This window comes from Erythranthe guttata, chromosome 13, assembly GCF_056151865.1.
Source record: "Erythranthe guttata isolate IM_541 chromosome 13, IM_541, whole genome shotgun sequence".
NCBI classification, from domain to species: domain Eukaryota; kingdom Viridiplantae; phylum Streptophyta; class Magnoliopsida; order Lamiales; family Phrymaceae; genus Erythranthe; species Erythranthe guttata.
In genome coordinates this window covers 18,198,738-18,226,365 of record NC_142545.1, presented here as the reverse complement: position 1 = coordinate 18,226,365, position 27,628 = coordinate 18,198,738, and the positions used below count along the sequence as shown (strand labels likewise).

General features: G+C 36.5%; 5 protein-coding genes across 7 annotated transcripts; 2 read left to right on the top strand and 3 right to left on the bottom strand.

The window, feature by feature from the left end:
* Positions 1-709: 709 nt before the first annotated feature.
* On the top strand, positions 710-4,811 carry LOC105968868 (65-kDa microtubule-associated protein 1). 3 transcript variants are annotated; one of them, XM_012993552.2, is made up of 10 exons: positions 710-955; positions 1,738-1,831; positions 1,938-2,141; positions 2,288-2,536; positions 2,635-2,850; positions 2,981-3,136; positions 3,211-3,522; positions 3,693-3,780; positions 4,146-4,294; positions 4,392-4,811. In XM_012993552.2, exons 2-10 carry the CDS (start codon positions 1,760-1,762, stop codon positions 4,695-4,697), a joined length of 1,752 nt encoding a protein of 583 aa, XP_012849006.1. In that variant the 5' UTR covers positions 710-955; positions 1,738-1,759; the 3' UTR covers positions 4,698-4,811. The 3 variants fall into 3 exon arrangements, with proteins under 3 accessions (XP_012849006.1, XP_088683675.1, XP_088683676.1); XM_088827549.1 differs by having other exon boundaries at positions 787-965; XM_088827550.1 differs by having other exon boundaries at positions 955-1,471.
* Positions 4,812-5,115: 304 nt separating this feature from the next.
* On the top strand, positions 5,116-8,167 carry EXT-LIKE (hydroxyproline-rich glycoprotein family protein). Its single transcript, XM_012993813.2, has 6 exons — positions 5,116-5,378; positions 5,521-5,621; positions 5,851-5,960; positions 6,863-6,938; positions 7,015-7,155; positions 7,252-8,167. The coding sequence occupies exons 1-6, from the start codon at positions 5,285-5,287 to the stop codon at positions 7,978-7,980; spliced, it is 1,251 nt and encodes a 416-aa protein (XP_012849267.2). The 5' UTR covers positions 5,116-5,284; the 3' UTR covers positions 7,981-8,167.
* A 3,783-nt stretch (positions 8,168-11,950) lies between these two features.
* Positions 11,951-14,661, bottom strand: IAMT1 (IAA carboxylmethyltransferase 1). The gene is made up of 4 exons (XM_012993940.2): positions 14,402-14,661; positions 13,865-14,290; positions 13,103-13,378; positions 11,951-12,510 (listed from the first exon to the last, which is right to left on the bottom strand). Exons 1-4 carry the CDS (start codon positions 14,483-14,485, stop codon positions 12,154-12,156), a joined length of 1,143 nt encoding a protein of 380 aa, XP_012849394.2. The 5' UTR covers positions 14,486-14,661; the 3' UTR covers positions 11,951-12,153.
* Positions 14,662-16,683: 2,022 nt separating this feature from the next.
* Positions 16,684-17,454, bottom strand: LOC148766093 (uncharacterized). The gene has a single exon (XM_088812489.1). The coding sequence runs from the start codon at positions 17,452-17,454 to the stop codon at positions 16,684-16,686; it is 771 nt and encodes a 256-aa protein (XP_088668615.1).
* A 3,629-nt stretch (positions 17,455-21,083) lies between these two features.
* LOC105968739 (uncharacterized) lies at positions 21,084-27,562 on the bottom strand. Its single transcript, XM_012993400.2, has 8 exons — positions 27,121-27,562; positions 26,452-26,967; positions 24,501-24,864; positions 22,865-24,171; positions 22,306-22,419; positions 21,989-22,143; positions 21,437-21,506; positions 21,084-21,352 (listed from the first exon to the last, which is right to left on the bottom strand). Exons 2-7 carry the CDS (start codon positions 26,878-26,880, stop codon positions 21,458-21,460), a joined length of 2,418 nt encoding a protein of 805 aa, XP_012848854.2. The 5' UTR covers positions 26,881-26,967; positions 27,121-27,562; the 3' UTR covers positions 21,084-21,352; positions 21,437-21,457.
* Between the last annotated feature and the right edge of the window lie 66 nt (positions 27,563-27,628).

Below are 27,628 nucleotides of genomic sequence, written 5' to 3'. Positions count from 1 at the left end.
AATATCTAAATGTAGCTCCATTTTGATCTTTAAATTTTCTATCAATCAATATATTTAGAGCTCGTTTGGTTAGTGCTGTAAGATTTTATTGAAGAAATAGTATGAGATGTTTGGTTAACAAAATTCACACATTTTCAAACTCGATTCAAGATCCACTATTAAATGCTAATTTTACTAAATTAGTAGCACCACTTTAACTGATATTATTAATAGGACGTGATTAAATATGTAAAATATTATTTATCCTTCAAACTACATATTAATTTTATTAAATGAAAGCCGAAAGGTCTTATAGACAAGTTCATATAATACTATAATTTAACAAATTTAATACACAATCTAATCTAATGAACTGAACATCTTATTAACTAAACAATTGATTAATGTGTAGAGAATTAATACAATCTTATGCTTATCTACTCCAAACTATTTCGATATAGTTAACCAAACGAGCAATTATATTGCAATTTGCAAACTATATATTAAATTAAGTAACTGATAATTGATTAGAGACAATGTATTTTAAGACACAGAAAATGAAACAGTCCAAAGCCATATATATAGTTACCGAAACAGACTTGCATTGACGTTGACCGGTCAGACCAACATATTTTCCGCTCCCAGTCCAGTTTCAGGGATAGACCGTTGAACAGTAAGAAGGGTAAACAAGTCTTTTCCTATACTCCCTCAGTGTCATGCCCCGTAAATTACCCCACAATCACGGGCAATAATCCACAGCAAAAATCTTCAGCTTTTTCACGACAGATAATATTATATTATTATATTGGCCCCACAATTTACCTCCCATAACTTTTTATTTTTATTTTTCTGAATATATAAATCTTTTTCTTTTGTCCTTTCCTTCCACACTTCTACACTCTCACTGTACTTTCGTCACAGAGAAACTCTCTCTCTCTCTCTCTCCAGCAGCGAAGGAAGAACACCTTAGATCTGAGTACGATCCGGTTTCATTTTTCTCTACTGCATCCTGTTGTTTTTTTTTTTTTTTTTGCTGATAAATTGAGAATGCTTGTTTAGTATTAAGTGATTACTTACTGTTTCTGCAACTGCTTTCTCTGATTCGAGGGAAGTGGTTTTATTGAGAGATCTAGGTTTTTTTGAAGTGGATTTTTACATTTTATGTGTGTTGAATGTAGTTTGTGGTGGTGCTTCTGGATTTACTGTACATTACTCGTATGGAGGATGTTGTTTTTGTTTTTTTTTTTTTTTTTTTTTTTTTTTTAATTTCTGGAGGAATCTTTTTCCGTAGATTCTGTTTTTGCCATATTTTGTGGCGGTGCCTAGGAAAAGCTGACCGGCATTTGTCTCGGTGTAATTAAGTTCCAGAGTGTTGTTTCTGGTTCGGTGAAATTTGGAATTTTCTTCGAAATGCATACCAGTTTGGGATTTTTTGCTGGATCCTTGACTGTTAGGTGAAGGAATTTAAATCGAGAATCTGAAGTGCGTGAAGGTGTTGCTCGTGTTTGAAAATTCTTATAATTTGTTTAAAATTAGGTATAGAAGATTAGAACAGATTATAGTAGGCTGTCTTAGGCTTCCTTTAACGGATACTTTACTTAATGCGTCCTTGTTGCTTATGCTGTTCATTAACCATATGTGATTGAGTTCTGTCTGGTAATGCGCTTTGATATTACATTGTCACACGATAAAATGGCATGCCTTGATCTTCACTAGGACTACAAATTCATGTTTGCGTAGTAACATATATTTTCTCAGGTTTGCTTTGACTCATAGTCAAATGGCGGCATTAGACGCTGAAAACCCTGTCGTGGGACAAATTAGCTGTGGATCTTTACTGCAGCAGCTGCAGGCAATCTTCTGGCACCATGACTTCCAATTTTTTATGCTATCTGTTTCAGTCGACCTGAAAGAGTTGCGTTCGTACTGACAGAAATAAATCATTTCCTTGAATGCAGCAAATTTGGGATGAAGTTGGTGAAACTGACGAGGAACGGGACAATATGCTTCTTCAGCTAGAGCAGGAGTGCTTGGATGTTTACAGGAGAAAGGTTGACCTGGCTGTCAAATCTAGAGCACATCTTCTTCAGACATTGGCAGATGCAAGAGTTGAACTCACCAACCTTCTATCAGCTCTTGGAGAGAAGACTTATGTTGGAATTGTAAGCGATAAGTGTTCGAGTATATGTTAAAAGGCTAATATGACATTGTGCAGAAACCTAGAAATGATAATAATCCGAGGAATTAAGTATAACTAATTTATGCTCAATTAGTAAAATTATGGTATTCTCTTCGGTTTCTTTCGCAGCCCGAGAAGACATCAGGAACAATCAAGGAGCAGCTTTTAGCTATAGCTCCTGCACTGGAAAAACTTTGGAAACAGAAGGAGGAGAGGATAAAAGAGTTTTTTGACGTTCAGTCACAAATACAGAAGATATGTGCAGAGATTGCTGGAACGAGTGACCAGGTCGAGAGCCCAGCAGTAGACGAGACGGATCTATCCATGAAGAAATTGGATGAATTTCATGCCCAGCTCCAAGACCTTCAGAAAGAGAAGGTGAGGACTTTAACTTATCATTTCTCAGTTGTGAGATGCTTGTAGACTGTTTCTGTAAGCACTAAACTCTTCTTGGTTTGTTTTTCATTATTTTCCAGAGTGACAGGTTGCACAAGGTTCTTGAATTTGTCAGCACAGTTCATGATATTTGTGCCGTCCTTGGAATGGATTTCTTCACAACTGTGACAGAAGTGCATCCGAGCCTAAACGATTCGACTGGTGTACAGTCAAAAAGCATCAGCAATGACACACTATCGAGGCTGGTCAAGACTGTATTGGCATTGAAGGAAGACAAGAAGCAGAGATTACAAAAGGTAGCTCAACACTTTTGACTCGTGTTTTTCTACAAAAAACTCGCGTCTTTATATGAAAAAGTGTCTTTATACCAAAAAAGTGTACCATACCCAGATTAACTCAAAACTTTTGACTTGTGTCTTTCTACAGCTTCAAGAATTGGCAACTCAGCTAATTGACCTTTGGAATTTGATGGACACCCCCCCAGAAGAACGTAGCCTATTCGATCATTTTACGTGTAATATCTCAGCTTCAGTGGACGAAGTTACAATTCCTGGGGCTCTTGCTTCAGATCTCATTGAGCAGGTAGGTGTTTACTTAAATGTTAAATTTGCATTTCCAAATACAATCATCCAGTGACGGTTCATACTTTTTTAAAGGCTGAAGTGGAAGTTGAGAGACTTGATCAGCTAAAAGCTAGCAGAATGAAGGAAATTGCATTTAAGAAGCAATCTGAGCTCGAGGAGATCTTTGCTCATGCACACGTAGAGATTGACACCGAGGCAGCCCGGGAAAAAATCTTGTCACTCATTGACTCAGGAAATGTCGAACCTACTGAGTTGTTGTCCGACATGGACAATCAGATAGTCAAAGCAAAGGAAGAGGCTCTAAGCAGGAAGGATATATTGGATAAGGTTGAGAAATGGATGTCAGCTTGTGAAGAAGAAAGTTGGCTTGATGACTACAATAGGGTAATTAATTCCTCTCTTTTCTCTTTGACTCAGTCACACATTTGGTTGTGCAAATATAGAGAGCCCTATCTACAGCTATATATATCTTGGCATCTCGTCTTTGGATCTTAGGATTTTCCGTCTCTTTATTAAATTTGAAAGTTAGATGAAGAATTTCACTGGTGAAACAGGACGAGAATAGGTACAATGCTAGCAGAGGTGCACATTTGAATCTGAAGAGAGCAGAAAAGGCACGAGTCCTGGTCAATAAAATTCCAGGTATTTGTCGAACTGTAATGTACTGTCTACCATCACAATTTCTAATATCACGATCCTTTTGCCAAATCGATCTTGCATCCATTCTTTTGAACATAAAAACCAAACTAGTATCATTGCATCGGGAAAGATGTGCACCCGTTTCTACTAAAATAGGGAAATTACAATATTACCAATTTACCATTACTAATGAAGAAGAGACAGCTGAATATTGACTAGTAATTTTCTCTTATTCCGGTTCTGTTTATGTATTTGTTGTTATTGGATCTCATTTTTTTCGGTTGCTTTTATTAATCTACTCTCCGGAAAAAAAAAAAAGAACTCCCCAAGTTGCGCAATAAAATTCTGAACTCGTTCTAATGTTGCAGCTCTAGTAGACAGCTTAGTTGCCAAAACCCGTGTTTGGGAGCAAGAGCGTGGCATAACATTCACGTACGACGGAGTTCCCCTACTTGCCATGCTAGACGAGTACGCAATGCTCAGACAGGACAGAGAAGAGGAGAAGAGGAGAATGAGGGTAAAGATATAAAACATTTTCGTCCCATAATCTTATTATTCACTCATTTACTTAAAACACCACTCAACTCAATTTTTTTTGTTTTTGCTATTTACAGGACCAGAAAAAGTTCCATGAGCAAGTAAATAAAGAGCAAGAATCCATCTTTGGCGCAACGCCAAGCCCGGCCCGACAGCCAAGTACCAAGAAAGTGGTGGGCCCGCGAACCAACGGAGGAGGTGCAAATGGAGCTGCAAGCAGAAGGCTCTCTCTTAATGCCCATCAAAACGGATCGAGATCCATTAATAGAGACGGGAGGAGAGACAGTAGCAGGCCAGCTGCCCCGGTGAACTACGTAGCCATATCGAAAGAGGATGCAGCTTCCCATATTTCCGGGACCGAGCCACTTCCTAGTACACCTTAAAATTGTTTTTTTCTTTTTTTGGTTTAAAGACCTATGAATTTGTTGTTTAGTTGTTAGTAGAAGGATGTGTACTTGGACTTGTTTGAAGAGCAGAGTGAATTCAGGGTTGCATTAGTGTCTTGTTATTTTGTTATTTTGGGTAAATGATTAGCAGGTACAATTGCTTAATGGTTGCTTAAATCTTAATCATGGGTAAAACGTGTCAATTGTTTGGAGATTGGGGGTCAAAAGCTAATTACGCTAAAATTTGGTATTCTTACTAGTTAAGTTTCTACATTGGCAAAAAAAAAAAAAAAAACCAATTAAAATTAAAATATTGCAAATTATGAATTAACAAAAGAATTAACTAGTATTTAGGTTATTAAAAAAAAATATATCAAATACTAGAGTTTAATTCCAACAAGGAAGAAAATAGTTTGCACTTTAGCACACTTATAAGTTATAAGTTACAATACACCCCTAACAGTAGAGGGGAACCAAAAAAAAAAAAAGAGGAACGGAAAATAAAATATTTGTGAACGGCGTCGAGAATCTTACAGGTAAAAAAAAATCAATTTCGACCTCTGAGATTTTGAACTAGCGCGATAATGGCGACGGAGAATGAACCGGCGAAGCTGCTTCTGCCATACCTTCAGCGAGCCGATGAGTTGCAGAAACACGAACCCCTCGTTGCCTATTACTGTAATCTCTCTCGTTTCCTTCTACTAAATTATTCAATTATACTACAAAATTGGAAGAAAGGGGATTTCGATAGAATTTCATGATTTTTACAGCTCCTTCTCTGTTGATTTTTGTTTTTTAATTCAATAATTTTTGTGATCAGGTCGGCTTTACGCGATGGAACGAGGGTTGAAGATTCCTCAGAGCGATCGTACTAAGACCACCAACGCCCTCCTTGTTTCCCTCATGAAACAGCTCGAAAAGGTTTTTCCTTTTTTTTTTTTTTTTTTTTTTTTTTTTTTATATGATTTAATTCCATTATTGCGAGCAACGTTTACTGTGCAATTGAAGTAAATTTAATCGTTTTTGGAAATCCAGTTATTGTACATAGCATATGTAATGCCTAGAGAGAGGATTGTCCACATGTTATGTTCATGGTTTAGTTGATATGATAACACTCTGCTGTTTTACCCTGTTCGTGTTTTCTTTGCAGGATAAGAAGTCGCTGAAGTTGGGACCTGATGATCATCTACACGTTGAAGGATTTGCTTCGAATGTCTTTGCAAGGGCAGACAAGCAAGATAGAGCAGGGCGAGCCGATTTGTACGAATACTTCCTTGCACCTTTTTAGTTAGTCATAGCACCCGACAATTTTTTTCCGTTTCTTGTCATGGAAATTAATGGGATTCATCTTATTTCCTTGCTCAATCGGGTTTACGTATAGTGTCTAATCAACCATGCTATGATATGAGACATATATAAAATTTCAGCTGCATTAGGAGTATCTAGTAACAGTTATAGAAATTTAGTAAGTTTTAGATCTATAAAATTTCAGGAGATATCAATCTTTAAATGAACGACTATAAATAACGAGGCCTTTACATATGAACTAGATTAGATATAGGTTTTCCTTCCTTCATAATATTTGGGTACTATGGTGTTTTTGAGAGAATCCATCCTATATTGAAGTATTTTTGGCTGGGCAAAAAGTGACTCATGTTGGTGGCATAAAGCAGATGCTTTTTTTCTCGTTTACTGATTCTTCACAGAGCTAGCCCTTCACTAATACCTGAATATTTTGACTGCTTGTCGTTTGAGTCATATATGTGTCAATAGTTTTGCGATTTACTGGCTGGAGTTATATATGGATATACGATATATATATATGGGAAGTTGCATCAACATAGGACAGTATGATGTAGTTTGTTTTTGAGTTTTCTGACTCTCTTTTCTTTTGGAGAATTCAAGTCTCTAAATTTTCAACTTGATTTATGTTTTCTATTTGAGCTAATGTGTGTACACCTGTCTCTCCTGAAGATGGTTTTCGAAACTCACAATCATTTTGGTAGTGTATTACATTCCACGAGCGTAGTCTTTATTTTTCCAATCCTACAATTCAGTACCACATTAGTCATACTTCGTCGGGTGCTTGCAAATTGATGGTAGTTCTAATAAGTATATTGCTTGGCTCTTAATCATCGAGGTGCTACCTTTGCTTGTTGCAGAAATACCGCAAAAACTTTCTATGCTGCAAGCATCTTCTTCGAAATCCTGAATCAGTTTGGTCAACTTCAGCCCGACGTGAGGATTGTTTAATTTACTCACTACACGACATATTTATTATTTTTCCTTAATTCTTAAATCACCCCTATTACAGCTCGAGGAGAAACAAAAGTACGCGGTATGGAAAGCAGCAGATATAAGGAAGGCTGTAAAAGAAGGGAGAAAGCCTATGCCAGGCCCTCCAGGTGGAGAGGAAGATCTATCAGTTCTATCAAGTACATCTGGCGGCGAATATGTACATCATCTTTTACCCTCTAATTTATTCGCTTAAATACTCGTTATAAAAAGATCGATCGTGTATTTTTCTCACAGTTTGGATAACTCTTAACAGGAACTTGATCCAATGAGAGTAGATCCTGCTGCAAGAACTGCACCACCTTCAGATTCATCACAAACGCAGACATACGATCAAGAAAATAATAATTTTCAGCATCCCACAAATTTATCAAGACAGCCATCGAATATTACACTATCCCCTTCTTCGAGCATTTCTCCGCCTCCTCATTTTCCAACAGACAATTACCAACCCGACAACAACTTTCATCAACCACCACCACCACCACCGCCACCACCTCCAACCGAACAATCTATCTACCATCCGCCACATCAGCAGCCGCCACCACAGCAGCACTTCACCCAGCACTACCCCACTCACGATGCTCCGTCGTACACGTATCCGAATTTACAGTCTTACCCTAGCTTTACAGAGAGTGGCCTTCCCACAGCTCCATCTCATTACCCGTCGTCTTATTATCAAGGCTCCGATGGCTCTTCTTCTTCCTATGCCAACTCATCGCCCCCGGCGAACACTGCTGCGTACGCTCCAGCTCCTCAGTATAATTCTTCCGGGATGAATGGGAATGTTCCGGAAGCTTCTCCAGTGATGGCGAGGCAGTACGAGTACGACAGCAGTTACCAGCCTCCGCCGGAGAAAATTGCTGAAGCGCACAAGGCTGCTAGGTTTGCGGTTGGGGCGCTCGCGTTTGACGAAGTTTCTGTTGCGGTTGACTTTCTTAAGAAGTCTCTTGAGCTGTTGACCAATCCATCTGCTGCCCACTGAATGTGTAGTTTATGGTTGATACTTTTGATACCAATGTTTGATTTATTTATTTTTAAATTTTTCTCTTTTTAAAGGTTGATTGGTTTGCTGTATGTTATGGCTTGTTTGACTCATAAAATTGGTATCAAATATTTTACTGAATATTGGTATCAAATATTTTACTGAATTAGGCTTATTTCTTTTTAAATTATTGTAGATCGAAATTTGACAGTCTTCCATTAATTTACCCTTGCCAAAAATGAAATTCCAGCAACACTGGAAACCTATCACACTAACAGATTGAATTTCAATTATATATTGCAATGTAAACAGAAGTTTATATATATATATATATATATATATGTATATATATATATATATTGCAATGTAAACAGAAGTTTAATATAAAATAATATAACTATATATATATAAACAGGTTGATCCAGCATCAACTGATTAATTGCTACGTGCAAGTAACAATAATCACGAAACCACGCGTTAGCTGAAGTTTTCTTGATTTCATAATTAACAATTAGTTTATATTTATTTATGCTATAAATAAAGCTCAAAGCCCTTCGTAGTTCGTATACAACCATATCTGAATCCCGCGGTGTGTCTTTATTAATTAAACAAATTAATTTATATATCCTTTAAATCGAGAACGATCGACATGCAGCACCTCGTCAAGTTCGTATTCGTGATTTCAATAATTTCTCTCCTCGTTACCTCCGCAGCTGCTCGAAGCAGCGGCGGTGGAAGCAAAGGAGGTGGAAGCAAAGGAGGTGGAGGTGGTGGTGGCAGTAGTGGAGGTGGATCAAGCGGTGGTAGCGGCAGCGGAGGCAAAGGAGTCGGCGTAGGTGGCGGCAGTAGTGGCGGTGGTGGTGGTGGTGGAGGATCAGGGGGTGGTAGCAGCAGCGGTGGCAGAGGTGGATCGAATGACAACGGAAGGAGTAAAAGCGGCAGCCAATCTACATCAATTAATAGGATGCCCCTCCTACTTAATTTTATCATATTTAGCTTATGCTTCTCTTCAATATAATTATGCATGTAATTAATTATTAGACATAATAAAAGAACATAAAACTCCTTATCATTATTACTTATTAATAATTCATTGGTGTTATATATATATATATATATATCATTGTATTGAAATAAAGGTTATAGTTGATTGTTTGGAAATGTTCAAAAAACTTCTGATTTTCAGATTAGTTATTAGCGTTATTTTTTTTTGGATATAGATTATAGACTTGTGTGAATGAAGTATATATGGTTGTGCGTGTGATTATGTATAGATCTACGATTAACAGTCACTCGCGTCTATAAATAACTCGGTGCAACATCTAATTAGTTTGCCTTGTACGTTTCATATCATTCCGTATTAAGTGCACGGTCGTTATCAAAGTAATTTTCCCGATAGAGAATACTTGTGTACGTACGTACGTACCAATGGCGGTGCGAGCTAGGTCCACGGGGACAATAAATGTGTTTTTTTTACGATACGGTTGATTCGTTTTTATATAAAAAAAAGGGACGACTCCACCTCGTCGGAGCCACGTACGTAGTTTTTAGTAAATTCAGACAAAAAAACATCCTAGTAATTTCGGAAGCAAACAAACAAAACAAAGATAATAACATGCAAACGTTAATATTTAATTTGATCTGGTTTATAGAGCAGATTGCCGACGGCTTTTACTATAGATGTTATTTAACTCTAATTGCATATATAGTGCATACTCAACTATATATTATACAATAATATTATAAATTAATAAATTAAAATATAATTTATCTGCATGCATTGCTGATAACAATAACAATACAATTTCCTCTGTATATTCGTCCAGCTAGCTATTGAGAGAGATGCATGAGTCTTCTAGCTCCTTTATAGTCTCATCACTACTTCCACACATTTTAATTAAATTAAACCTAATATAATTTATTCGACCCTCGATTAAATTCAATTACTACGTTCGTATACACATTCGATTCGATTTGATTCATTCTTGAGAGAGTTGATCAAATGATGAACGGAAACTTGTGCGGCGGTTTCAAGCGTCATCGCCGCATCAAGAGATCGCTGTCGTCAGATCATCAAAACAAAAAACATGATAACTACGGGCCGCCCCAAAATATTGCGGCAATCATGACGTCATCATTATCATCATTATCATCATCATCGGTGATACCGATGAACATGAACCCTAGAAGCTTATGGGTCGCCATGAATTTCGAAGCGGGCCTGCACCACATTTACACACAAGAAACCAAGGCCGATCACCTAACTAGTTACAACAACAACAACAACAACGACGACGACGTAGAAAGTACGCGTCAATTAACTCTTGAGGATTGGATTTTGTCTTCACCAGGTTAGTTTAATTTCAATCCAAACTATATATAACTAGACGAACAATTAATTATTTATTAATAATTATAAAAAAAATGTAATAATAATTATGGAGAATATATATTAAATACTAATTTACGCAGCCCAAATGAAACAATCGACAAGAAGGATTCATCCGTCGTTTGATGGAGACAACCTCAACGAGGAGCTGTTGCCTAGGTCGTCTCGTGATCGTGACGAGGAAGTATCATTATCATATGAATTAGCTGCTGAAAACGGGAATATCGCGATGATGAGAAAGAAGAAGGTGCGCTTTAGATCACCGGAAGTGGCCGACATTTTCGTGTTGCCGCCACATAATATTCATGATTCACCACAGACGATCGACCGCTCATCGATCTGCGGTGATGGTGAACGGCCTGGATTGCTTTTAACCAATATATAATTAGAACCAAATCAATTATGTATTACCATTTTGTGCTGCGTGCTACTTTTAAACTTCAATTTGCTTTTAATATTGATCCTTTCACCACATGATTAATCTTTTTCTTTTTTTTCTTTTGACAAATTAAAGGAATTAATTTGATGTGCATTGAGTAAACTACTGTTAGAGTGATCAATTTGTTAAACACCCTTTGACACTAATACCCTTTCAAATCAGGACAATTGTATTTCCGCATGATCACTTCAAAAAATGACATTTCTTTCACTCTTAATTATATTCCGCCTCTCTCTATCAGTATACTCGACCGCCGACCGCTTGAATTCCGCCACAACATCATCGAAAAAAAACTTATTCTCATCTAAAATGTCTATTTTCAATCCAAAATCTCCATTTATATTTTTATGCTAATTTTTCCAACTAAGTTGTTTATTTTCAGTCTAATTTCTCCAACGACATAATAATACGCATGCACTGAAAAACAGTAACCCTTCAAAACTTTATTTTCTAAATCAGGTTCCATAATTTAATTAGTATTAATAGCCTACATGAGAAGACAATTTAACGGTTGATGATGGAAGAAACCATTGTCGGAGAAAAATCAAAAAAAAAAAGAAAAAAGTTACCCCTAGCTACAAGCTACACCACCATGCACACTACTCCATCTCAACAGCTTTTTTCATGCATTATATATTATATTGTCGTGGATATGACACAACATAGTCCAAATAATCCAAAGATCTTTCTCACTCATCAATAAAATTTATACCAAACCAAAGCCTGCACTTAAAAGCAATCATGCATCATGGTAGAAGATCAAGAATAATGATATATAAAGTATTCTATAACCCTAATTTTCCATTATAACTAATCATAACTACTTTTAATAATTGAAAAAGAAAAAAAAAAGATAAATTACACGTAGACCCTCTTAAATTTGAAAATTCGTACATAACTCTCTAGAGGTTTGGTTTACGTCGTGTTGCTCGTTTTGTACCGGAGAAGCCTATGTATGAACAAGGATTCATTTTACTCATAAACTCTAGTTTGAGGCTCCGTCCGGCAAAAGAGAAAGTTGATTGGAATTCCTTCTTTTTTTTTTTTTTTTTTTTTTTTATGTAGTGGACTCACACTGAATATGTAACAAGAAAAATTCTCTAAAGCAACAGTTAATTAATAACGGAAGAGGTATTTACTTATATAAAAGCCAAAAACTAACTTCCATACATTAATTTTATATCAAAGGTCAATAACATAATATATATATATATATAGCACAAATAAAATACAAAGAGAAAGTGAAAAGATCACATAGTAATTAACAAAGAGAAAAATTAAACTAGACATCATCACCTTACTTTTCTAATTAGCTAGAGTGTCAACTATAATATATATAATAATACTAATAACTCAAAGAAAGCGAAGCAACAATGTGAAAGAACTGAAGCTGGTCCAGCAGCTCCTTGGCTTGGCTCGTGGCTCGGCTCGCCACGCGGGAGAAAAGCTCATCGCTGAGATCTTCACCTATGTGCGCGTCCACCAGAACGCCGCTGACACTGCGGCAGCTGTTGGCCAGAGCTCGGCCGATCTCAGCCGCGTCTTCTGGGTGGTTGACCACCAGTGGGCTCCCACCCTTGAAAACTTCCAGCTTGTTGATGGCGAATGAGCCGTCGGCTTCAACCACCTCCTTGAAATCTTCCAGGCTCGGCGCGTACACCGGGATATTGAAATTGTCCCGCTTTTCGCTAGTGATTAGCCCCTGCAAATTTTTTAAATATATATATATATATATATATATATATATATATATATATATATATATATATATATATATATATATATATATATATATATATATTCGGATTAATTTATTAAAATTGAAATTAAATGTTTTTGATATAAAAAAAATCGGATTTTTAATGAATTTTCAACCCAACGCCACAAGCCCTAATTATTATGTCTTGTTGAAAAAATCTTTGACATGATGACATCATATCTATCACATGTGTTGGCTCTAGAGTTATTAAAGACATTCTTAATTAAGTCTAAGTGAAAAAAATCAAGATGCTACACTCAATGAAATATATCGGTCCGGGTAATCTTGCATCATTGATTTTACATATACACATCGATGTGTGCGTGTGCTTAATTATTGAGTAGTTATTTGTATATGTAGATCAACGGTGATTACCCAGTATACTTCATCAGATGTAACGTATCGTAGACCAAAATCGATAATATACATATATCATTGGAGAAATTAGTTGTCCGTTTCCAAAAAATAATTCAAAATCTCTCTAAGGTATTTCCTACTTGATAATAAATATAATAATAATAATAAATAGGAGTACCTCCTGGACAAGGTCATCCCAAGCATCCTGAAAGTGGGTCCCAAAGAGAAGGCCGGCCCCACCTTGGTCGGTGGGGTCCACACAAGTCCGACCCAAGCAAACCAAAAACATGGATCCACCTGGCTTCATCTCATTGGATCTTGATCTCAAGAATCCTGCCAGATCACTCTGGAATTGCTTCTTGTATGCAATCGCTGCGCTCTCATTTGCACCGTGGATGAATATCTTCCCCTTGTTGTACGCCGTTGATCTCTTGTCTAACACCACTTCAGGAACCTACATAAATATTCAATTATATATTTTATTAAATAATTAAATTGTTTAAATCTAGTTGGATAACAAATTTTGGTAATGACACGTGGATGCCTCTAATTGGTTAAAAAATTATAACGTGATAACTAAAAAAAGGGAGTACGATGCTACACCCAGTAATTTTCTTGACATGTGTCCTTTTTTTATTTATTTTATAATTATATTCACCAGGCGTATCATATAATTTCCCCTAAAAATATAAGGGTGCAAATTTAGACCAAATAATCAGTTTTAATAGGAAAATCGGATGACATAGAATGATTGGCTAACATGTTGATAGTCTAAATAAAAATATAATTATGATTCTAATAATTATAAGAAAAAATAAAGAAAAAGAAAACTCAGTAGACCCCGTAGCCTTAAAATTAGCACATGTTAGTAAATTAGTGGAATCCGAGATTTATATTAAAAATTCCGTTCAAAATTTAATCTCAAAATATAATAAATAACCTGCGATAGCCAGTGCAAAGAAAAGGCAGAGTAGAACACGTCAACGGACTTCGCCGGAAAAAGGCGGCGGTAGAAGGAGCCGGGAACTCCGGCGACGAAGTAAGAGCGGTGGCTGTCGGAGGCGAGGCACTCCTCCATGCTGGAGCCGCCGTAGGGAGGGAGGAGCTGGAAGAGGGTGTTGAAGTCGTTGGAGGGAAGATCGGAGAAGAAGGCGGAGAACTCCGGCGGAGAGTCGAACCCCGCCGCCTCGTAGCGCTTGGTCATGTGCTTGATGATGACGTCAACCATGTGGATGGTGTTGCTCCCGCAGGAGCAGCCCAAGTCCGCCACCACGAAGCTGGCGGGGGAGTACTCCGGCAGAGAGCTCAGCCGCACGCCGTCGAGGGTTTCTGTCAGAAGATGGAGCATCGACCGAGCATGCTGCGCCTGAGAATTAAATTAATTAATAAAGCACGTACGTGCATAAATACATACAGATCAGCAATTAATATATATTTAAAAGAATAAAATAATGAAAGAGAAGAAAATAAAAGAAACCTGGGCCTGAGAGTTGTTAACGTAGCTGGATTCATCTTTGCCGCCTTTCATGCTCAGCATTCTTTCAAGCTTCATTGGAGCCATTTTTTTATACGTATTTTAAACTGTGTATATCTCTCTGTGTGTATAATCGTACGTACGTACACTGTATGTATATGTTGGAGATATATATTAATTAACTGATGAGTTGAGTGGAAGTGAGGAAGAAAGGTGGGTGGGTGGAGTGCCATTTATAGAGATCCGAAGAAGCTACTACCTCTATCTACACTACATACATAAAGTAGCTAGGCTTATAGATAGGATTTATTTCATTTTAATTATATATACATAATTAATTAGTTAATTAGGAGTGTTAAGATATATTGATGTTAACATATTGATACCAATAATTTTGAGATACTATTAGGTATTAATATATACGGCTACCATAATTGTAGGATTTGATCAGCAAGTAAATTAGGGATTTGATTTTATTGTCATTAGTTTTTCCTTGTTTAGTTTTATTCTCTTGTGTATAAATACTCATACCTCTATTGCAAAGAATATACACAAAATATTCTACTATGTTCGTTGTTCATTAGTTTTAACAAGGAGTATGAATATTATTATGAACTTATTAATAACTGTAGATTTACATATAATTACACATACACTTATGTGTGTATGTGCTTAGTGGACAATTATTAATTAAATATATAGTTAAATTCACTTGTGTGTTTATATAAATGTGGTAAGACATAAGAGGATAATTAATTAATTATGGTAGAAGATGGTAATTAAGTTTTTTTTTTTTTAAAAGAAGAAGAAGAAGATGTAGGTAGCTAGTAATGGAGGGTCACATGCAATTAGATATATAGTTGATCAAGAAAGCAGGGCCAAGATTGACGCCGGAATTAATTCTATGTTTGTTTAATTAATTAATCTCTACGTAATTTCAATTTATAATCTTGATTTTCAGGCAATTTAAGTATTGAAGATTTCAATATATGTAATCCAATAGCAATGGATTCAAGAATCAGGTAAATCAAGTCCCTTAATATTGGCCGGACTAATAGTTCTTGAGATTACTCATCAATATACTACTTAGCACGAAAACTCCGACTTCTTATTATATCAGCATTTTGGACATCTAAAGACATCTGTCGGACGTTTTATGTGCCATCGTGGTTTACTTCCCTAATTATTTATATGATTTAATAATCAGTTGCAAAATTAATGGTAATAATAATATATATTGTGCATATATTTGTATGGAAATATATAAAAATAAGTTATACACAAAATTCCTCTATCTCTATTTTTGGATAATGTTATTTCCTGTGTTTGTGCTACATAGATAAAATTAGTTTTAAGTGACAAAATTAGTTTTTGCTTAGAGAGAAACAAGAAGTAAATGAGATTAGCATTTTTAATGTTCTTTTGAAGATGTTGGAAAAGGAGTGTTGGTGGGTCCGGACTTTACGACTTTTGGGTCCTAATTTTGGTCAACAAATCAACTACCAACCGAAAAAACCGATATTTTGATATTAAAATGATGATTAATTAGATACTAATCACATGCTAATCTAACATTCTTAACCATGTCTTAATTCGGAAAGAGAATCATTAATTAATTAATTATAGTCCTTTGTTGAAGGGGAATACAATACGTATTATATTGGACATGCCTCATGACTCATTTATTTATAAATGGCCACTAATCATGGTATACTTATTTTCACAACTTTATTTATTTTATTGTATTCTTTTTTTTTCTTTTTTTCGTGCTTGCACGTAAATGCAGTTATAAATGTGTATCGGATAAATCTCGCTTTAATGCACAAATTAATCACAAGAGAGGCATAATAAGCTCATGTCGGACTAGATTAAAAGTGTTGATTCGTAGATCGAACTGAAGTCATTATATTAAATATGAATAAATTTGTAATAGAATGCAAATTAAGAAATAAATAATATAATATTAGGGATGTATGGGAATGATTAATTGCGTTAATTGAGTACTTATTGAGTACTGCGCCAAATTAATCCCCGAAATTCAGATTTTGTCGGACCAAACAGCAAGTAACAGGCTTCTCTTTTCTGCTTTATGCTAATTGCTACCTTAATAATAATAAATTAAATTAATTTAATAATAATCATGACAAATAAGTAACAATTAACAATAGTGAGCCGCAATAATCGCCCATTCACGTGATACTCTTATCTTATAATCCCTATTGATGGGAATTTTCTAAATTATTTTTTTTTTTTTTTTTTTTTTTGATGGAAAATATAGGATATTATTAAGCAACATTGGCCAAAGAAACCGGAAGAATTGTTCCTTCCTTACATGAGTGATCGTATCTAGTGGCAATAGCGTGGGCCAACATATTGGCTGAGCGTTTAACAAATTCAAAACGACAATTATTGAAAAAAAGAGACAAAACCAAGCCTTCCTCTATAAAAACCCCGTACGGAAGAGTGTCCGAGTTCCGAGTTTGAAAAGCCGTAATCACTTGTAAGTTATCCCCTTCAATCACAATGTCCTCCCAGCCTTTCTCCTTTGCTGTGATAATGGCACTAAGCATTGCATGGGCTTCACCATCTACCACCGTCGGGCGGCCAATAATCTTCCTAGTGCTCCACCAAATACAAGCTCCGTCAGCATTGCGGGCAACAAGGGCCGTTACATGGTAGTCCTTATCGAATGGAAAAGCCACATCCACATTAATTTTCACCGAACCTTGATCCGGCGGTTTCCACATCGTCGGATGATGGCGATTGTGGGAAAGAACCGGCGGAGTTTGGCTCGCCGTAAAATTATCAAGATAAATTCTGCACCAATCTCGGATATCGGTCGTGGGGATGCCTTCTTCTCCATGAATTTCCTTGTTCCTCTTCTCCCAAATCTTCCATGTAATAACCATGGCCAGGTTCAAGGATTCCTTGTCAAGGTGTTTTTGAAGTTTCTCGACCCATTGCCAAGCAGACAATCCTAGAACCTGGTGATTTATTATTATCTTGAAATCCCGCCATATATTATCAACCCCTCCACATTCCATAATCACATGCATTGGTGTTTCTTCTGTCCTTCCACATCTCCGGCACCATGGGTCTGCCGCAATTCTCCGTCGGAAAAGTAGAGACGACGTAGGTAAAATGTTCGAAATCCATCGCCAAACAAACAATTTAACCTTTGGTGGGAGAGATAACTTCCAAATCCACTTCCAGTTTGATTTAACTTCCCCACTACTCGATGTACCATCCCTCGTGTTTTCAGATTGCCGTGAAATAACATGGTGATAGCAAGAACGGACCGTGAATTTGCCGTGATTTGTGAAATGCCAAATCCATTTATCCTCCACGTTGGTGTTACCAATCGGCACCGCCCTTATCCGTTCCCAGTCAACGGGCCAAAAATAATTCTCGACAATGTTGTTATCCCAAGAATGCACAGAATGGTCGATGAGGTCTGAGACTTTATTCGGGAACAGAATGCACAGAATGTTGTTATTTGGATTATTCTTTAGTTTATACTTATTTTATCGTACTAGTTCCACATTTTGAAATAAGAAGATCAAAATATATGTCTCTTGACTTATAAACATCAGATTGTGGTGCATCAGAAACTGCATTTTTGCACAAAATGAGTAAAAATTAAACCATCTACGGAATCTAGAAAATTATGTTAAATTTAACACCATAATGGTAGACGTATAACAATATTTAAAGTTGAGGGTGCTGGTTGTAATTATCCAAACACGCCGTTTGTTATATGTTGTTTTTTTTTTAAAGCAATTTTTTTTTTTGTTTGATTTAGATGAACATAAGTTGGTCAAAGGATACTAATTCAACTGTTCAAAGTGTTGTAAAGCAAAAACATCATTTTGCTGGAAACATTTCAGCCTTGCATACATTTTGTCCTACTGAACCTGCTGACCAGTCAATTTTCTGCTCGGCGGCAAATTCCACTAATTAATTAAATTAGTTATAACAACAAATATGAAAATTAAATAATAAATATGTATCCAGTAGTGGATTTTATTTTTTGAAAATATTTATAGAATATATAGGAAGTCATTAAAATACATTAGTGATCTATGTTTCATGTGCCTAATTAATGAGGAGGCATAATTAAATTCAATATATAAACAAAATGTAGATTATATAGAAAAATGATTGTGTCCCTGTTGGGCTTATCTGGTTGTGAGTTGTGGCAATCACCGCGTACCTATTACCTAAACTTTTTGTAGCCAATAAATTATGGGGGCAACTATTTTGAATACTAATTTTTGCTTAGTTGAATACTACCTAGTTGAAAACCACAATTGAGTACATATTTATAAGTTTTTTCTTACTTTAAAACCAAAATAAAAAGAAAATTACAAAAACACCCTTTCATACAAAATATCAATTATATCAAATTTTATTAGAAATTACCTATTCAAAAACCAAATAAAAAAAAAAAGAAAAAAAACCCTTTGTTGTTAAAAAAAAAAACCTCCACCATTTCTTCTCCTCTCCAACCCTGACCGCCGCCGCCGCCGCCGACGCCGCCGCCGCCGCCGCCGACGCCGCCGCCGCCGAACGCCACCGTACGTGCTCGTAACTGCCGCGACAACCCAATTAAACCCTATCTTTTTCATCTTCTTAAATCCTCCAAAACATCTCCAAATTCAAAAAATCAAAACCTCACAAAACTTATAAAATGGAGTTATAAGACAATAATATGGTAGTATATGTGGAAAGAGAAGCCATTAAGGTAAGTATCGATGTCTTTTTTGAGCTTCGAAGTCGATTTTGAAGTTTTTTTTTTTGAAACCCGTCGGCAATTTTCGACACATACAGGTCGATTTTTGGTCAATTTTCGACACCAACGTGTCGAAAAAAAAAAAAAAAAAAAAAAAAAAAAAAAAAAAAAAACCAAATTTCGACACCTACCTGTCGAAATTTGGACAATTTTCGACAGGTAGGTGTCGAAAAACACTATTGGTAAAAAAAAAAAAAAAAAAAAAAAAAAAAAAATTTTTTTTTTTTTTTTTTTTACCAACAGTATTTTTTCGACACATACCTGTCGAAATTTGGACAATTTTCGACAGGTAGGTGTCGAAATTTGGTTTTTTTTTTTTTTTTTTTTCTTTTTCGACACGTTGGTGTCGAAAATTGACCAAAAAATCGACCTGTATGTGTCGAAAATTGCCGACGGGTTTCAAAAAAAAAAAACTTCAAAATCGACTTCGAAGCTCAAAAAAGACATCGATACTTACCTTAATGTGTTCTCCTTTCATATATACTACCATATTATTGTCTTATAACTCAATTTTATACGTTTTGTGAGGTTTTAATTTCTTTAGTTTTGATATTTTTTAGAAGGGTTTGTTGTGAGATTTTTTAGAAGGGTTTGTTGTGAGGAAGATTTTTTAGAAGGGTTTTTGGGGAGGGAGAAGAAGGAGGTGGAGAAGGAGGGAAATGGTTTTTTGAGTTTTTGATTATTTGGTATTTAAGAAAGAAAAATAGTATTTGTAATATTTTTTTAGTTTTAATTTCATTAAGGGTATTAAAGTAATTTACAATTAATTATTTATTTTTTATTTTTTTGGTATTCAAGTAAGCAAAAGTTGGGATTTGAAATAGTGATCCCCATAAATTAAAGCTACATCCATTAGATATTCATTACATTTTCCAATGTGAACATCCATTAATTACTGTTTGCTGTTTGCTGTATGCCAAGGAACACACTTCCACTTATTGTTCAAGTTTTTCAACTCCTTGTTTTGGATTTTTCAGAATTAAATACAAACAAACATGGGCTATCAATAAATAACAATAACAATAATAATAAAGACCGCTTAGATTATAATTTATATTTTTTTTTATCGTAGATACCCTATCCTATTCGTCTACTACATGTTTCTTGATGTTAGTGCTCAACTTATAAGTGTTTAATAACGGCGTTGATTTTGAGCACGCCTCGGGATCTCTACGCCAACCATATCTAACATGTGCCTACTTAATGCAATCAATGCCTGCTATATTCATAATTTGAATATTATCCGATGAATTTCACCAGATGTATTCGACTACGGAAGAAACCTAGAGAGAGAATGAAAAATTTGTGCAATGAGTTGGGGATCGAAAAAGTATTGAGCGAACTCGAGCTTAGCAGTGCTCGACCAACTCAGCCACTCTTGAAGTCAAAGCCAACAATATCAGTTAATATTTTGTGTTTAACTCGTTGTGGCAAAAGTAGAAGAATGTAATAAGTATAAAAAACAAAAAAAAACAAGATAGCAGAGAGGCCAAGCTGTAAAATTAGAATGATAACAGTGTGTCCCCTTTTGCATCCCATATTATGGAGAACCAGCCGACACAGTAATTACTCAACCCCATTGTTGTTTTCACACAGAGTAGCACCGCTTCTATATATATATATATATATATATATATATACTTTACCTTTACTTTGATGTCGATACACACACACACACACACATACATGAGTTGAATCCCATAATAAAATCTGCACTTATTTATTTTGCTGAATGCTTACTTCATTCAAAAGAAATGCTAATGCCATATATGATTACTGTTTACTACTATGTTATATCAAATCTAGTGACAAGGAGTGTGTACGTGTCAAACGAGGAGCGACACTCTCAACTCTCCCTCTCTCATTCATCACTTTGAAACCACTGTCTAATAATTTGCCCAGAATCACACCATGGTATATATAAATCAACTACTCTTGTGTCAAAGATTTAATAATTTAAATGATTGGAGAAAACAGAGAACAAGCATATATTTGTGATTAATCTTGAGCATGAGCACCGAAAGGTGTTCGGAAAATGCCCTACTTGTAAAATGCTGCACCTATCAATGAACTGTGATACAAACCTACAATTAGAGGCTACATATTGTACACTCGGGCATCCCTCTTCACAGTCAAGGTCCAAAGCAGGCAGCAACAAATACCTGTTACAGCAATTGCTCAATGTTACACATTTATACCTGATCAAAATATGCACAAAAAGCATCAATCGGCTTTTAGTTAGTTACCTAATATGCCTGCTCTGCGCCTTAACAGGAAATATCCCGGAATAGCCCTTTGGCTTCATCGTAAATCCATCTGCCGAAAGAAATATACCGATGAATAGAGATAGATGAAGATACTGAGTTATAAATCACATATAAAATTCACATTAGTTGCATTGCTCTAGTAGTATCACAACAAATCTACTAAACCATCGATTTGGCTCCTCATTCATCCATCCATCCATTTTTTACTCTAAACAAATCATGGAGTATCGTCTTTAAACTATCATAGAATACCATATAGCTGCAGCAGTACGTCATAGCAAACAGTATGCCGGTACAAAATGCAAAGTGGAAGTTAATTACATCATTAAACCATGTCAAGTCGGACAAATAGCCTATTGATAGTCTCGTGAATAACTACATTCACAAACTTCAGTTACTACTCTAAACAACATTCACCAATAATCAGGAAGGATACTAAATGACATTAGATTAAAAAAAAATAACGTATAATAACCAGAAAAAGTTTATCATATTAGAAGAAATGTATTTCAGCATAAACAAATAACTCACTTGCACACGTAAATTGGAGGCAAATTATCATTCAGTTGTTCCCCTGAATGATTTCGGCTTTCAGTTTCTTCAGCAAATTTTCTTGGAGGAAGGACTTCACAAGGGCTTTCTATCGAGCCAGCCATTACTGCCTTGCCACAAGTAGACTCATAGACCTGCAAATAAACAAGGGTGAAGTGTGTTACAAACTCCCAATAAACAGGAGCCCTACAGAACACACAAAATTTCTTTGATCGAAGATGCTTGAACCATGTCATGCGTCATGAATTTCATTGAAAACAAGGGCAATTCAACATAGCCAAACTAAAAGAACTCACCTCTCTGCTCTCCAGGCCACATGGCCTGCCAACAGCCTCAGGTAAATCACCAGGAAAGTAACACTGATTTACTGTTACCCACTTCGTCGTAGTATTTTTATCCTCCCACATTGCCTGTAACAAAATAAGCAACGTTAATAATGACAAAAACACCATAGTTAGCTAGCCCATTGTTTCCCCTTAAGCAACTGTAAGTATGTCAGGCAAGATTAAGTACAGATGCAACTGAGGGATACATGCATGTTAGAAATTCTTATTGATGGACCACTAAGTCCATGAAAAACAGCTGTCCACATAGTCCATCTGCAGAACAACTTTTATTTGGCTGAATTTATGTAAGTAGCAGTTATATCAAACCAGGTTTATCAGTAGACATTTCATTAGCTCTGAGTTGCCAAAGCAACTGTTCAATACACTAAATGCCTGACAAATAATTATAATGCAAACTGACCCCATCAAACCCATATATTAGAAAAACATAGTCAATATCCAGATATGTACCAAGAAGATACGACGGAACTCAATTTATCAATTCTCACACACATAATAGATTGATCACCTGTATCTTTGCAGGTATAAGTTTGTCACTCTCAATGCGAATAAGAACATGATCCATTGCTTCATACAGATGTTCGTTGATGCAGCAAGATGAATAATAGATTTTATCATCCAAAACACGAATTGGCTCACCAACCCAGTCGACAGCACGCAAACCATCTGATGAAGACCTACCTTGATTCATAGTAACAGCACTTGAAGCGTTTTCTGTAGGATTGTCACATACAACTTCTTGCTCATTTTGCTGATTTGTATTGTTTGAAGAGTCAACACCATTCGATTCTTTTGAATCTCTCACCACATGGTTTTCTAGGGATTGCTTTGATGGACTTGCTTCTACAGCATTGACAATTGTCTGTGACTTGTCAGATGAATTGGGAACCATCGCTAACTCTTCAGAACGATTTGGTTTCAATTCAGCTACTTCGGGAACACTAATTTTTTCAGTCAATGAGTTTGCAGATGAAACACTGGCAGAACTGGAAGTTTTCATCAAATTATTTGGGTAAATCCCAGAAGATTCCTTATCGTCCATCTTAACCCTACTGGATAAATGATCGTTCTTCTGCATCTCTTTACATTCTTTTCTCTGCAACAAAGATGTCGAATGGCTAAAGTTATTGCCTGAAACTTCAGAATTAGTGTTTTCGATCCTGGAGTTCTCATTAATTATTATATTTGACTGGCTGAACTTCTCATCTGAGGCATCACCACTTTTACTTGAAGTGGATGGCACAGCTGCTGAATTGGAAGACACTTTTGGCGTATTTATGTTTCTCATGACACGGCCATATTTAGGAGGCAAAGGTTTACCATGGCTTAAAGACAAGCACTTTCCACAATGCCACTCTCCTCTTGGAACTCCCTTCTGATTAGTAGTCTGGAGGCATTTTAAGTGGTACCCTTTCTCACAAGCATCGCAAATGAGTATATTATCTATATCTGTTACCGTTGACATGCACATTTGACAAGTCAAAGCCTTATTCATGTAGTCCCTTGAAGGCGGATTCCATGTAGGTTGCTCAGAAAACTGCGGTTGTAATAGTTTCTGGACAATCTTTCCAATTTCAACATGTGTACTTCCCAAAGGAGGCTGAACGTGGTTAGTGCTTTTTGCAGGCGATCCTCCTATTATCTGAGAAACACCAGTCCTTGACATAGTCTGAGGGGCCACTGCGGCAGCTCCATCAACCTTAAGGGACACGTTCACAGGCACCTTACTATCTGATCCACCTTTGGATGATAAAGCAGTCAGGGGTTGCATCGACCAAGTTGGAGTCCTTGCAGTTGGGTTGGCAGAGTAATTTGCTGCAAATGGAGGATTATAGGAGGTTGAAAATCAAACAGCAAAATATGAAGATATTGCAATGTGAGTAACTTCCAAATAGAAGTGATGTGGCACAAGTAGTTTAAAGGAAAGTAAAATGCATATATACGATTGATTATGTAATTTCCATTTTTTAAGAAATTGTCAAAAGAGTCAAAAAGACAGATGTTAGTTGCCGAAAGAATTGACATCGATGGAAACACAACTTATTTGCTCGAAACACTATTAACGCAGATTTTACAGTCAAAGATGTTCACAGCATGAAGAAGAAAGCAGATATTGCTCAACAAAAAGCAAGATTGCGTATTACCGTGAATTTGTGAAGAGTGTGGAGCACCATTTGGTCTTCCATCTGATTTGAGCTGTGGTCTATCAACTCTTTGCATTGCTGCTGAACCGAAATGGCTAGAGGGTAATGCACTGGAAGTCATTGGTCTTACCTCACTGGAAGGGAGCTGATATGGCAAAGATGTAGAATTTGCTTGCGTACTATGGGCTAAAGGTGAAGTAAGTTGGAAGCTTCCAGAAGATATTGACATGTGACTTGCTTTATCTGGATGAGATATTCGAGCCAAATGTGATGGATTGCGATTCTCAACAGCTGCGCCAGAATTTGGGTGCAAACGAGATGAATGTGGAGTGGATGGCAAAGAGAAATTTTCTGCCTTTTCCATCTAACACAAAGGAAAACAAATAATTAAGATCATAAAGTACCAGTTACAGTTTAATTAGCAGTAACTCAACAAAAGAAAGTACAATTTATGTCTAATAAATGAAAATATAACTATGTGAAAGAAGCTACAAATGACCAAACTATTTAATACCACTACCGAGACTGACCAACCAATTAAGATCATACAAAATACATGTGATGTCAGACAAGCAAACAAGAAAACCAGACAAGATTTCATACACGTGTCCAGATCATGCAAGATAATTACTCAAAATATTGTGTGTGCTGTGTTTTAACATAATTAGGAGCAAAATGCACGTTCCTGATGTATAACAACATAAGAACATAAAACATCTTACGCAGCTTCAATGCCTGTATTTCACATTAAGTATCTCCTTTGTTAGCAGATGACTGCTAAACTTATAACAACACACCACTTTAAGCAACAAAATCCTTGGCACTTATGATATGCTCTAAATAGCATAGATAGATCAACTTCATACATTAAATAAAAATATCTCCAATAACTTAATGCTCACTTTCATGGCACTGTGAATCTTGTTCTCATCATATTAAAGTTTTAATCTTTCCGTCGGATATAGATATATGCCACTCAGATTTCCAGTTAGTAGTCATTTATTTGGTGTATGTTAGGAGAAATTTTAAGAGGTGCGTTTCCTCATTATTTAGTTTATTTTCTCACCAAAATCTGCTATTCATATATCAGGTTACTATGGAACTAGCATCCTGTGTGACTATTTTGATGCACGCATCACACGTTTAAAGGGCAATTGGTACTAGTTTGGCTTTAACAATGTCTACACTCAATTCCATAATTAGTAACATATTTATTCATATGACCTTCACAAAACCTTCACAAAAAGAAATGTGAATTATAGCTCAACTATATGATATGGACCAGAACAATTAACAACAACCCTAGAAAACACCATAGTCGGATAAATCATAATAACAAAAGGAGATTGTGATTTGGCCAGTCTCTGATTCTACAGAGGAAGTTATGCATTTGAAGATTGAAATATTGTTGTGTAAATAAAATAAGAGAAACAGTCAATGCCAATAGACCAATCACTGATTGGAGTTACACGCAAAACCAAGAGATATTCTGACCCCTCCCCGGTCCTTGGAAAAACATGTATGGTTACGGGTTAGGTCTGGAATCAGACAGTATTGGTCCGATTCAACTGTTGGTAAACACAGATAAACGGTTTTATGACATTTTTTTTAAAACAAATTGAATAATTTTCAAAATTTTAGGCTACCTACACGCCAGATTACGCAGTTCAACCTGCCAATTTGGTCAAACATGATATTTGACTAACGCATCGGTGTAGGAAGTTTAGCACATATCATCAGAACTTTCAAGCTAAAACTATATGGGAACATGGAGCATTCGCCAACTACTTGGAAAGCAATGCTCATGCATCGACCATATAGTAATACAACTCCACATCCAAATGCACGTAAATTCCAAACTCGAAATTTCTTTAGTAAAAAAGACTGAATGATTCCTGGATTAGAAGTAACTGAATGAACAAACAAGAAATCTATAATTAAAAAAACAAACCTTTCGTTTGGAAACCAATAACTTTTCAGCAATGGACATTTTCGGAGGCCGAAACCCTAGCCTCTGATCTTTCAATTTATTAAGGCCCAAATCCTCAATCACACCCCCAAAAGCATCCCTAGGGAACACATCCTTGGGTGCAAAACCCTCGCAAACCTTGGCCAACCTGTTCCGTGCTTCCGCCATCAATTCCTTCTCAACATCAGTGGGCCCCTTCCCCGCCCTCATTTTTCCCATCGCCGCCAACACCAGGACCATCTCAGCCACCTTCTTCACATCCCCAACAAAACTCCGCTCGCTCCCTCCTCTAATCCTCTTATGCGGAGAGCCCTCCTTCAACGCATCAACATCCTCAGACGCCGGCCTCTTCTCACCGACAGGCTCCGATCTCGCCTCCGACGGCTCAACACAATCGGGCGCGGATTCCATCCAGCAGCAAAAGGAAACCCCAAAGAAGAAGAATCAAGCCGAAACCGGCATGCGCGGCGCGGCACCGGGGTTGAAATCCGCACGGACCTGCAGAGAAGAGAGAGATGGCAAGCAGCCATTAGAGTGTGAGGTAAGGGGGGAGAGAAAAACAAACCCTAGGGGGTGGGAGAGAGGGAAAAAAAGAGAGGCAAAGGGGGGAAAATGAAATTAGGAATTGTTAAAAAACTTTAAATTAAAAACCTTTTGGCGGGTAAATTGTTAGAGACAGAAGAGCTTTTTCTTTGTTTGAGTGGTGAGTAAATCCGTATGTAAGTGTGAGAGAGAGTCGGTCAGTAGTAGTAGGGGGGGCGAGCAAAAAAAACTTGAGCAGGGAACAAAGAGGAGAGAGAGAGAAGAGAGAGAGAGAGAGAAAAAATTATAATTTTGATTTGCGATTTTCCCTTTTTATGTATCCGTCACGTGCGTTGCACGCGCTACGCAATCGGGAGACCTTTTTGCTTATTTTACACATTTACCCCTAATTGGGTCCGGAATTTTGACCCGAACCTACCCACAAGTCCAAATTTCAAATCGAATAAACCGGGGCTTTATTCAACGATCGAACCGCCGGTTTATAGTCAACAACCACCGGTTCAGCCAGAAGGCCTAATATCTCTCTATCTTCTTTTTAAGTCTGAAAAAAATTCAGATCCATTGTTGTTTAATTATTTGGGAATATATAAGCTGGCAAGCAACAATAAAAATTGGA

Coding starts and splice junctions, on each gene's coding strand:
- LOC105968868 (XM_012993552.2), top strand. CDS start 1,760: ATGGCGGCATTAGACGCTGAAAACCCTGTCGTGGGACAAATTAGCTGT. Junction 2,142..2,287: donor AGAAGACTTATGTTGGAATT/GTAAGCGATAAG, acceptor TTTCTTTCGCAG/CCCGAGAAGACATCAGGAAC. Junction 3,137..3,210: donor CTTCAGATCTCATTGAGCAG/GTAGGTGTTTAC, acceptor ACTTTTTTAAAG/GCTGAAGTGGAAGTTGAGAG.
- EXT-LIKE (XM_012993813.2), top strand. CDS start 5,285: ATGGCGACGGAGAATGAACCGGCGAAGCTGCTTCTGCCATACCTTCAG. Junction 5,961..6,862: donor AGAGCAGGGCGAGCCGATTT/GTACGAATACTT, acceptor TGCTTGTTGCAG/AAATACCGCAAAAACTTTCT. Junction 6,939..7,014: donor TTGGTCAACTTCAGCCCGAC/GTGAGGATTGTT, acceptor CCCCTATTACAG/CTCGAGGAGAAACAAAAGTA.
- IAMT1 (XM_012993940.2), bottom strand. CDS start 14,485: ATGGCTCCAATGAAGCTTGAAAGAATGCTGAGCATGAAAGGCGGCAAA. Junction 14,291..14,401: donor TTAACAACTCTCAGGCCCAG/GTTTCTTTTATT, acceptor TTTAATTCTCAG/GCGCAGCATGCTCGGTCGAT. Junction 13,379..13,864: donor CTTTGCACTGGCTATCGCAG/GTTATTTATTAT, acceptor ATATTTATGTAG/GTTCCTGAAGTGGTGTTAGA.
- LOC148766093 (XM_088812489.1), bottom strand. CDS start 17,454: ATGCATGTGATTATGGAATGTGGAGGGGTTGATAATATATGGCGGGAT.
- LOC105968739 (XM_012993400.2), bottom strand. CDS start 26,880: ATGGAATCCGCGCCCGATTGTGTTGAGCCGTCGGAGGCGAGATCGGAG. Junction 24,865..26,451: donor TATTGGTTTCCAAACGAAAG/GTTTGTTTTTTT, acceptor CCTTTGTGTTAG/ATGGAAAAGGCAGAAAATTT. Junction 24,172..24,500: donor ACACTCTTCACAAATTCACG/GTAATACGCAAT, acceptor CTCCATTTGCAG/CAAATTACTCTGCCAACCCA.